The sequence below is a fragment of the Ornithorhynchus anatinus genome, chromosome 5, assembly GCF_004115215.2.
Source record: "Ornithorhynchus anatinus isolate Pmale09 chromosome 5, mOrnAna1.pri.v4, whole genome shotgun sequence".
Classification (NCBI taxonomy): domain Eukaryota; kingdom Metazoa; phylum Chordata; class Mammalia; order Monotremata; family Ornithorhynchidae; genus Ornithorhynchus; species Ornithorhynchus anatinus.
This window is the reverse complement of record NC_041732.1, coordinates 28,686,455-28,698,413: the sequence shown is the minus strand read 5'-3', so window position 1 is coordinate 28,698,413 and position 11,959 is coordinate 28,686,455. Positions and strand designations below refer to the sequence as shown.

General features: G+C 42.0%; 1 protein-coding gene across 1 annotated transcript in view; it reads left to right on the top strand.

Moving 5' to 3' along the window:
• Positions 1 to 4,144: 4,144 nt before the first annotated feature.
• The window catches only part of LOC114812205 (protein FAM169B), a 54,179-nt gene continuing 46,364 nt past the window's right edge, over positions 4,145 to 11,959 (top strand). Inside the window, exons 1-3 of the mRNA XM_039912202.1 lie at positions 4,145 to 4,199; positions 9,527 to 9,616; positions 9,708 to 9,841. Of these exons, the coding sequence (XP_039768136.1) occupies positions 4,145 to 4,199; positions 9,527 to 9,616; positions 9,708 to 9,841 (279 nt within the window). The remainder of the gene's footprint in view (positions 4,200 to 9,526; positions 9,617 to 9,707; positions 9,842 to 11,959) is intronic.

Below are 11,959 nucleotides of genomic sequence, written 5' to 3'. Positions count from 1 at the left end.
GGGACTGTGTCCAACCTGTTATGCTTGTATTCACTCCAGTGCTTAGTAAGGTCCCTGGCACATAGTGAGTGCTTAACAAATACCATAATTATTATTAATTTTGCTGTGCACAAGTGATGGAAGAAACCAGTTCCCATACTATTGAACAAAACATGGGGCATCATGGGGAGATCATATCCCATTTGGGTTTCATCAAACATTGATCACAAACAAGAAAAAAGCTCTATTATTCGAATGGGGGATACTTCATTCTGTAAGTGAACTTGGGATGAATCACCCCATTCCTTCTTTGTCCATTTGAGGAGTGCAGGAGCCTACAAAGGTTTGTCCTGTTGTTTATTCATTCAGTAGTATTTATTTAGCCCTTACTATGTGCAGAACACTGTACTAAGCACTTGGAATGTACAATTCAGCAACAGATAGAGACAATCCCTGCCCAATGATGGATTCACAGTCTAAATGGGGGAGACAGCAAAGGAAAACAGAACAAAACAAGACCACATCATCAAGATAAATAGAATCAAGGAGATATACGCCTCTTTAACAAAATAGGGTAATATATACAAATGAGCACAGTGCTGAGGGGAGGGGAAGGTGGAGGAACAGAGGGTTGGGGGGAGGGGAAGGGTGAGGAGCAGAGGCAAAGGCGGGGCTCAGTCCGGGAAGGCCTCCTGGAGGAGGTGAGCTCTCAGTAGGGCTTTGAAAAGGGGAAGAGAGTTTGGCCTATGTGAGGAGGGAGGGCATTCCAGGACAGCGGCAGGACGTGGGCCAGGGATTGACGGCGGGACAGGCGTGAATGGGGGATAGTGAGGAGGTGAGCAGAGTGTACGGGGTGGGCAGTAGAAAGAGAAAAGGGAGGTGAGGTAGGAGGGGGCAAGGGGATGGAGAGCTTTGAAGCCTAAAGTGAGGAGTTTTGGTTTCATGCGGGAGTTGATAGGCAACCACTGGAGGTTTTTGTGTAGGAGTGACATGCCCAGAGCATTTCTGTAGGAAGATGATCCGAGCAGCGGAATGAAGAATAGACTGGAGTGGGGAGAGACAAGAGGAAAGGAGATCAGAGAGGAGGCTGACACAGTAATCCAGTTGGGATATTATGAGAGCTTGTACAGCATGATAGCCGTTTGGATGGAGAGGAAAGGGCAGATCTTGGCGGTATTGTGAAGGTGAGACCGGCAGGTGTTGGTGATGGATTGGATGTGTGGGGTGAATGAGAAAGTGGAGTCAAGGACGACAACAAGGGTGTGGGCCTGTGAGTTGGGAAGGATAATGGTGCCGCCCACAGTGATGGGGAAGTAAGGGAGAGGACAGGGTTTGAGAGGGAAGATAAGGAGCTCAGTTTTAGACCTGTTGAGTTTTAGGTGGCAGGCAGACATCCAGGTGGAGACGTCCTGGAGGCAGAAGGAGATACGAGCCTGGAGGGAGGGGGTGAGACCGGGGAGGAGATGTAGATTTGGGTGTCATCTGCATAGAGATGATAGTTCAAGCCATGGGGGCGAATGAGTTCACAAAGGGAGTGAGTATAGATGGAGAACAGAAGGGAACCAAGAACTGACCCTTGAGGAAGCCCTACAGTTAGTGGATGGGAGGGGGAGGAGGAGCCCACGAAGGAGACCGAGAATAAACGGCCAGAAAGATAAGAGGAGAACCAGGAGAGGACGGAGTCCATGAAGCCAAGGTGAGTTAAAGTGTGGAGGAGAAGGGGATGGTCGACAGTGTCAAAGGTAGATGAGAGGTCGAGGAGGATTAGGACAGAGTAGGAGCCATTGGATTTGGCAAGAAGGAGGTCATGGGTGACCTTGAGAGGACAGTTTCAGTGGAGTGAAGGGGAAAGAAGCCAGATTGGAGGGGGTCCAGGAGAGAGTTGGAGTTGAGGAATTCAAGGCAGAGTTGTTTAAATAAAGCTTACCCATCCAAACTGTTTGGAAATTTAATCAGAGCCTGACTTACCGTCACTTATTGCCAGAACATACACAGTTCCCTTATTTTCACTGAGAGGTTACTTTTATCACGATTAACACGATAATTATTACTATTATCATCATATCAGTGATATTATCATATCACTATTCCAAGCTCTGGAGAAATTGAGGCACAGGGAAGTTAAGCAACTTGCCCAAAGTTACACAATAACCAATTGACAGAGTTGGAATAGGAACTCAGGTCCCCTGACTCCCAGGCCTTTGCTTTTCACTAGACCATGCTGCTTTTTTAGAAAGAAGTCTTAATTTGGCATGTGAACTTTTCACTCTTTGAATGCTAAGAGTATATCAATCAATCAATGGTATTTGTTGAGCACTTACTGTATACAAAGCACTTAACTAAACCCTTGAGTGAGTACAAGAGTTAGTAGACATGTTCCCTGCCCATAAAGAGTTTACAATTTACATGAAATTTTGGATTGAAGTTTTAAAAGTCCATTATAACCAATACCTTTTTCAGAACTCCAAGAAAGATTACTCTGAGTGAGAAGTAGTGGTATGGAACACTTTTTGAGATTGATGATGTACAGTATGTGTTTTGGGGCTTCTGTGCTTTGTAAGCACTTGGTATAATGCTCTGCACACAGTAAGCGCCCAAACACCATCGAGTGATTGCACATACATTCATTCATTCAATAGTATTTATTGAGCGCTTACTATGTGCAGAGCACTGTACTAAGTGCTTGGGATGAACAAGTCGGCAACAGATAGAGACAGTCCCTGCCGTTTGACGGGCTTACAGTCTAATCGGGGGAGACATGACACCCCGGGGTTTACTCCACAGTCCCAGGACCATCGCACACTGTTATGGAGTTTGTGAAATTAGAACGAGGGCATTCTTATGCATTTTAGCTCCACTCAATTCAGGATATAAAAAGTCAGGTTTTGTATGTCTTCCTGAGTGTGTGCCAAAGACCTCTTCCTTCCTTTTAAAGGTTAAACAAACAGGGCACCCTAATGGAAACCACATGCTTGATCAGTTCATAGTCAAGGAGTCAGGGCTATTGAACCTGACACTGCCGTTTGAAGACAAAAGCCCCCCTCTTCTGTGAGTGTGCAGTGGGAAATTTGGCTTGGCCTACGTCATTTCCTCTGCTGTAGCAAGCTCCAATGCATCCATCTCTTGACTACCAAGTTCAACATATTGGATGTATTGCTGTTTTAAAGCTAAAAGACAATATTGTTGGATAGAAGAGATTAGGATTCTAAAAGCCTCTGTGAGGTGGTAGCAGGGGTAAGCGGGAGGGTTGTTCCCCAAAATCATCTGTGTATTTTACCATCTTGGATTTCAGAAAGCTGATTTATTCTGAGGCTAGGAATAACAGCAAACAGGCTGTCATTTAATTGGAAATAAAATTCTCACTACCACCACCTGGAAGCATTCTATAAAGCTTTCATCTATTCAGCGTTAATTCTGCTCATCTGTTGAAGAATCAGAATACGTTGTGCAGTCTGTCTTCCCTTTAAAAAATTAATTGCTCAGAATAGTTTCACAAAAAGATAATCATGAAAATCAATCTGGAGTATGGATTCCTTTAAAGTATTCAGAGGCAATCCAGTCTTGTAATTTGTTTTCTACCTTGTTGTGAGGGTAATATTTATATTCTTCCTTGAGATATTTTAGAGAAAAGCTATTACATAAAAACCAACGATGATCATTGTTGTTGGAAAAATAAAATAAAATATTTCCATTGTAATAGGTTTTGCATAGAATCTGTGCAGCAGATGGGACCTTTAAAATGGCAGAATAATTGCTTATTTTCTATTTCTGGAATCTCTCAGTGGAACAAGTTACAGTAATCACAAAGGATAGAGCCGATTAGAGGGTTTACTCTAGCCTTTCTTTGCTGGTAAGCAGTTTCTCTTCTCTCCCACTTTTGATTCTCATGTTGGAAGTTGAGTGAGCCTGTGTTATAATTACACTTCCGTGACCTGAGTCACTTATAGGATCTAACTATGGAAATTCAATCTGGATCTCCCCTCGCAAAGAACTGAGACAGAAAAACCCATGTGTCACCCCACCAACCTTGTACTTAGATCACCTCAACTATCCTGATACCTGCCTCCTGCTTCTGTGCAGTGTAGATGTAGTACTAAGAGTTTCAGTGAATACAAGTTCTTGAGCACATGGTTGCTGTTTAAAGCACTTTAGTGATCTGACTGACATGTCCGAAGAGGAGAGATCCGATTATCTTTTTGTGAAAAAGGAAGAGTATCGCTGTATGGGAATGGGGATATGACATTTAGGAGATTTCATTGTCTAAGTGAAAGCAGACTGAAATCTAATAATTGTGGGATATGCAAACGATGTATAATAAGATAGTCACTCCATTTGGTTACATCAGAGTTTAGAGATCTTGGTCATTTTCTTTATAATCTCCTACATGAAAGAATAATTGTTCATCAGAAGTAGAACGTAATTGACTAGTCAATGACAAAATAATAATAAAATAATCCTTCAATTAATGGATTATGAAGGTATTGAAAATCAGGGGGATGTTAAAACTGCAGAAATACATATTAAATATTAATGTAATCATGTTACATCCTCCTAACTAATTTCACATTACTGATGAATTTGTTCCTAGAAGAATCTAGGTTTATCTTTAAAGTTCATCATCTTTGTTTGAAGTATGACTGTTAAGTTTGTCTTTGACTAGGTTCTATAGTCTGAACTTCATTTGAAAAGTAGCCGTTCCTTTCAACTTCATATTTTTGCATAAAAGCAATTTACTTCATACTGAAAAGATTGCATTCTTTTGGAGTTGGAAAAATCTTTCCTGTGCCGTTCAACCCATTAAGGCATGTTCACTTCTCACATCTGGAAACGCAAACTCAAATCTGTCTTCGATCATCAGTGAAATGAGTTTGGCAGTCTCAGTTTTGCCTTCAGTAAATGTGTAAAATTTTCAGGTATTTGTTTATTTCAGAAAGGCACTTCAGAACTCAGCACGGTTAGCTGAGGAAAGAGATAATCAGGACTGGCAAGGTTAGGTCCCTGCTGGAGGTATGTGTGGATTTAGAACTGAAATAGCAGGTGGGTGTGTTTCAGGTCAATCTTTAAATCTCAGCCACCTCAGCAAGTAAGCCGAGAGAACCTGAGGCATCGGCATGTGTTTTGTTCAACTTTTATTATGACGGCGTCTCATTTTTTCACAAGCGCTGAATTTTCCAAAAACGTACCCAAACTATTTTAGATGAGAACATCTGTAGAAAATTTTAGAAGGGATGCATCTCAAGCTTTAAAAAGAAACCTGAACAATTACAAATGTAACTCATCAATCAATTTAGCTGGAGCTTTCTTGTTCCTGCTCCTCATCCCCTCCCACCCCCTCAAAGGCAGTAGGTCATTTGCCTGAGTGAATTAAGGCGATCCTACCTAAAACTCCTTTTCCGTCATTGCTGCTGTTGAATCACAGTCTAGGTGATGTAATGACTTTGTTTACCAGTTATGGCTGTTGAAGATGGCAACACTTCAGCTCTGCAGCGATATGTGAATGTTGGAATGTCTGGAATCCTTACCACGCAATAGGCCTCTCGTTTCTAAATTTACCCTCCTTATGGTTATATGGTACCTCCTCTGCGCTGCTGAGGCCCCCTTTTATGACTTTTTTTTTCAACTTGGTAACCCTTTTTGCTATTACCCTTTCAAAATGCTCAACTTCGGTCAGATCTTTGGAACAAATGGACTGTTGTGTTTCTGCTGCATATGATAAAACTATTTAATGAAATCCCATAATTTAATTGGTTAAAAACCTGGTCTTGCTTTAGTTCTATGGAATCTTTAAGTCTCCACATTCCAAGTTGTTGAGATGGCCCCAGCCTCAGGAATTCGTTTGAAAGCGGCCCTTTAAAAGGAAAACTAGCAAATGTGTCACATTATTTTGTGTCTGTTAAAAATATTCTAGAAAATGTCCCTCTTTCCCCAAATTCGTTCCAGCCTGCGTTGTTGTTTATGAGAATTAATTTATACTGACAACCTGGCACTGCTCACCGGCACAGCTGAGCAAGGAGAGGGAGAAAACACACAATTTGCAATTAAAGTTTCCAAATCTTCCAAATAGGCCCATATGTAAAGAAATAGGCAAATTTAAAAGTAGCAGTCAAAAATCAATCATATTTATTGAGTGCTTACTGTATGCAGAGTGCTGTACTAAGTGCTTGGGAGAGTACAGCAACAATATAACAGACACAGTGATTGATTTCAGAGGTCTTTGTAGATTTTGCTGGTTTATTTTTACTCCGAGTTTAAAAAATGGAGTTTAATGTCTTAAAAATTACTTAGGAAAACTCTGAAGTCTTATGCATTATGCCAGGGTATGTTTTTTTCACAATCACAAATTATTAAAAATAAGACTTTTAATGTTTTGTACCTCATTTAGATGGGTATGTTATAATTGATTCTACACATGATTATGGTTCCAACTTCGAAACCGATCAATAACAACACATTTTCAAACCTGTGAGGTGATTCAACTCTTGCCATGATGGGTTTCAAACTGGAAATGGATTTTTACAGTCAGAAGTAGCTGAAAGGTGATCGTGTGTGTGTGTGTGTGTGTGTGTATATTTTGAATGGTATTTGTTACTGTTACTGTAACAAGTACTGTTTTAAAGGCTGGGGTTGATATAAGTTAATTAAGTTGGGCACAGTCCTTGGCCCACATAGGGCTCAGTCTAAGTAGGAGGGAAAACTTATTGCATCCCCACTTCGCAGTTGAGAAAACTGAGGAAAAGAGAAGTTGAGTTGCCCAAGGTCACACAACAGCTAAGTGGCAGAGTTTAGATTAGAACCCAGATTCTCTGACTCTTAGGTCCATATACCTTTCTCTAGGCCAAGATGCTGCCGTAGTGGAAATGTGCCATGGGAGGGCCCAGCAAAGAATCAGCTCCTCCCTGTTGAACTTTATGAACCGCTGAGAAGCACCAGACAGCCCTGTTGGGCAAGGCCGTGGAGATCGGCCCTGCAGTTGACATGGTGGGCGCGGTGAAGGAGCAGGGGTGTGGCTAACCCTCACATGCAGCTGCTCAGTCCAGGCTGTGGCAGCCTGTGGATTTTATCCCCTTTCGGCATGAACAGAATGCAGAAGGAAGCTTTGCCCAGGATTGGCTTCATCCCAGTCAGGATACAGGAGACCATGAATAATATTCATTTGTCAGACTCTATGGAGGTCGGGGAGGAGGTGGGTGTGGGGTGTCTGCTTTTGGGCGCACTTTTGTGGATGTGCCTGGTCTCGGTTGGAGGTTGGGGAGATTTGTTGCCATCCCCACTCGAACCCAGGCAAGAATTTGTTTTGCTCTGAGTATTGTCAATTTAAAATGTTGCCTGTAGAGTTATTTCTTGGAAACATGTAAAGCAGCTATACAAATTACCTCTTGCCAAAGGCAAGTTACAATTAAGGCTGCCACCTGTCTGGTTTTCATCCAGGTAGTCTTGAAAAGAAGGCATCTGTACTCTACTGCCTAGACCCATCTTCATTATAAAATGCTCAGTGCCGGAGATTGGGATGACTTCCCGATTTCCAGCTCTTTCTTCTGCAGCTGAACTTCTGGTCCCACCCAAAAAAGAAGGCAGGGTTGTGGGAAAGTTGGGAGGGACACAGGACAAAACATACTTTGCTTCCTAGTAGCAAAATTCCTAGGGCCCGTGTTCTAAGAGAGCTTGTCCAAACACCACCATTTACTTGACTATTTAGAATGTCGAGGGGTGGATCTAATTCCTTTTAGATCTCAGGTTTCTCCTGGAAGGTAAACATGCTGAGAAGACTAGACTATTTTTTGTCTTTATGGGTGGCATATAAGGCACCCACACTTCAGTTTCATCACCCATTCTCGATATCCATATCAACAGTGCTTCAGTACTTGTGTGTCAGGTGCTCTATGAGGCATTTGAGAGATGTGCAGAAGAAATGAAAAGTGGGATTTCTGCCCTCATGGAGTTTACATTCTAGTGAGGAAGGCAAGCGGGCATAAATGGATGTATTTATGAAGAGCCATTCCACCATTTACAGAATGTTAAATTATCTTCTAGTGGGTGCTTGTTGACTGGTGGATTCATTCATTCAATCATATTTATTGAGTGCTTCCTCTATGCAGAGCACTGAACTAAGTGCTTGGAAAGTACTACTCAGCAATAAAGAGAGACAATCTCTGCCCACACCGGGCTTCCAGTCTGGAAGATGTGGGGTGAATCCAATGTTGGAACAACAGTCAGCTTCATTCTCTCCCTTCTTAGCTGCTTGGTTTCATTTGAATCAGTGGATACTTTGCCCTACGTGTGTTGTCATTAGATACTAATGTGCACCAAATACATTTTAATACTGGATCCTAAGATGGAAGCTACAGAACCAATGTTTGAAATGAGGCACTCAGTGGCAGCAATTTTTGTTTTGACAATTATTGTCAGGGACTGGATGACAGACTCATGAAAAGATGGTGTTGGGGGTGTCCATGCCCCCTGGTAGTGGTGGGACTGTAACTCCTGAACCATACCAACTGATGCTTATGTCAAACTAATGGGCCAAAGGGAAAGAGAGGTCCAGGAAGGTGAAGAAATTGAACTGGAGGCCCATTATGGCCAGCCTTCTAGGTAACCACTGGTGCAGAGAGTCCCAGGATGTCAGAGAAAAAGAAGAGGTGAGGATTAATCCAATTAAATAAAACATGATTCTCGGGAATAGCACTACATTTCTTCAGGCTTGTGTATATAAGATGCATTTCGCGAGGGTCCTGCTACCAAAAAAGAGGAACCAAAAAAGATTTTTTGGGACAGTACCAATTTTTTGCAGCCCGGAGCCATTTTTGAACTGAAATGCAGGGTTGTCTTAGTGAGCTAAGCCTACTCCTTGTCCAATAATCTGAGCCCTATCAGTTTCTGTAGTGGGGCTCCTGGGTTGGAGTGGTGAAGTACAGTCAGAAGGGAGTGATGTTTTGGGGCTGGAAGTAATCATCAGACTTCTTCCCTTCACCCTAGCACTTGGATCTTTACCCTTGAAGCATATGATATTTATCCCACACTCAGTCCCACAGTACTTAAGTTCACACCCATCATTTATGTATTTATTATAATGGCTGTCATCCCTCTCTCTAGACTGTAAGCTTTCTGGGAGCAAGGACTATACTTATAAGCCCTGTTGGACTGTACTCTCTCAAATGCTTAGTACAGTATTCCACACATAGAAAGAATTCAGTAAATGCCATCTAGTAGATCTAGTAAGCTTGTTATGGGCAGGATATGTCTGTTATTTTATTGTCCTCTCCCAAGCACTTAGTAGAGTGTTCTGCACACAGTAACTGCTCAAAAAAACTTTTGACTGACTGATCTAGAGTGACCACTAACTAATATGATTACTGGAGATCACTAGAGGGAGAAATTATGTAAATCAAAAAGTAAATAGGCTGCATTTGGATGATAGAATTAGAGACCGAGAGATAAAAGGAAGCTTGTGTTTTAGTCTAAATAGTGAGAAATGATGAGTCCCCCCCCAATTTATTTTTAGATTACTATAGATCTGCTGCCTTGAATAAAACACTCTCTTTTTCTGCAGGCAACCCCGGACAAAACGTATTCACCTCAAAGTCTTCCCTGTTAACGTGGGTCCTTCTTTGTTCCTTTATGTATTCTTCTCTTTTCCCAAGTAAAGATTATTTATAAAGACCCAATCAGCCCTGGCATCTACTCTACTCCTAAAGGAAGTAAATCTAGGTTCTTGTGTGTTTTCTCTTTAGCCCTCTCTTACCCCGTAGATACTTTGGAAGATAATGCTCAAAAGATGCAGGAAGCTGCTGAAATCTACTATTCAAAGCTTGGAGAGCTCAATGCTACTTCTCCAGAATTCTGCCTGGTGTTTGCAGGACAGAAGGTAATGCTATTTAGTTTCTTATATGCCATTTTCTAAGGCCAGGACCAAGGTTGTGTATTCAGTCAGTCAATCATGTTTATTTACTGAGCGCATACTGTGTGCAGGTCACTGTACTTAAGTGCTTGGGACAATACAATGTAACACTAAGCAGACACATTCCCTGACCACAATACGCTTACAGTCTAGAGGGGGAGAAAGGCAGACCATATTTTTTTTTTGTTGAATCCTGGCTACATCTGGATATTACCCCCTTCTAGGGTGCCTCATAAGGACTGATAGGGGGAATGAGGAGGACATGTGATGGTGTTAGAGTCTCCACCCACAATAAAACCACCACTCTGGGATGGATGTTCTACAAATCCCAGATTACTGAGCATGGAGTGACTGTGTTCCTGCCTGGAAGTGGAAGTCCAAGCACTTAGTACAGTGCTCTGCACACAGTAAGCACTCAATAAATATGATTGAATGAATGAAGTCCAAGTTTTAAAGTGATCGAGAGCAGCTGGAAGCTCATTTGTGTCAGTTCCAATCTCAGGATGCTGGATTCCAGGATGCTGGATAGGTTAAGAAAATCCCGATCTGTCTATTGATTTATTGGTGAGTTTCTGCATAAGGATAATAAAACGTTTGAGCATTGGGAATATTTCACAGCTTATGGAAAGACTGCATTAGTTATTGTGTTCTGCATTAGAGACATAAGGAAGGTTTCTTTTTTTCTCCCTCCCCCGCCCCCACTATTACCACAAACTAGTCAGTTTCCTTTCTAGGCACCAGTTGAGTTTTCCTTCCCCAAAGCGATCTTAGTTTTCAATGTATAAGAATCCAGACACACAGATTCTTATCGGAGATGGTTACTGTCGTAACAGCTGGAGCTACTTCTGAAAGACTCAAAAGTTTGGCTGATCAAGATATGATTTTCTTTCACTGTACTGGAGCCCTCCCAGAGTTAATTAAAACAATGGTTTGTGCAACTTACAGTGTGGCTTCCTTGCAATTTTGGAGACAAATATTTTGTAGTCATTCCCAGAAGGAGCCAGTTCACATGGGGTAAGCTTTCACGTTGTTTGCCTGCTTAACATGACACTCTTGGAGCGCCCTCTAGTGGGCTAGCTTCCAACTTGCTAAACTGACATAGAAACCAGTCCAAAAAACAAGAAGAAATCCAAGTTAAATTCTCTTGTAGAGTTCTTAACTTGTGTCTGTGTCTCCCCCCATTTGGGCCTTTGAGACTGTCAGCCCGTTGTGGGCAGGGATTGTCTCTATTTGTTGCTGAATTGTACTTTTCAAGCACTTAGTACAGTGCTCTGCACACAGTAAGCACTCAATAAATATGATTGAATGAATATGAGAAGGTTGAGGGGATGAAAGGTTGGGTAGGGGGGAGCACTGGCTGAGCTGCTTGCCTCAAATCTAGGTAGCAGGGTCGCATGAGGGTGAAGCAAGCGCCAGCCTTAATTAAGGAGTTCCCTCCTCTTTGTGGCTTTAACCATAAACATTATTTGCAATATTTTGAATGCAATGAGTTTATTTTTAATGCCATTGGCTACACTACCACAAAATAGCACAGCTACCATGAACAGCAAAGTTGTGACTGAAAAACATTAAAAGACATTCTAAGAATTTTATAGAGGTTTCTAAAAATAGATAGTTTTTAGTTCCTTTTTTAAGGCCAGTTTTGACCTCACACGTTCCATGTGGCATTTAATGTAGCTTGGAGCTTCAAAGAGCTCTGTTTAAGATGAGGCCATTCCCTACCTCCGAAGTTGCTGGTCTTTGTCTCCCAAGCTCAGGTGTGAGACCTTTTAAGCCAGAATGGAGGAGAGTTTGGGGAGATCTCGTGTGACTTGTATAGCTCAGCTTTGAACAACCAATAGGCTTTGCTTTAAAAATAATTTTCCACTTGGACAGGGTCCTACCAAATTAACCTTTAAAAAATAAGGTTAGTTAATTGTGCTTTCAGGAAGTGTGAATTCATTTTCCTAGGAGCCTTTACAGATGAAAATGCAAAGAGCTGTATGGGTCTTGATGGTCTGTAAAGCAACAGGATGAGATACCGCCCATGAATCCATAGGGACCATGCATAAGAAACCTTCCTCCTAAATGCAGCTGGCTGTGTAG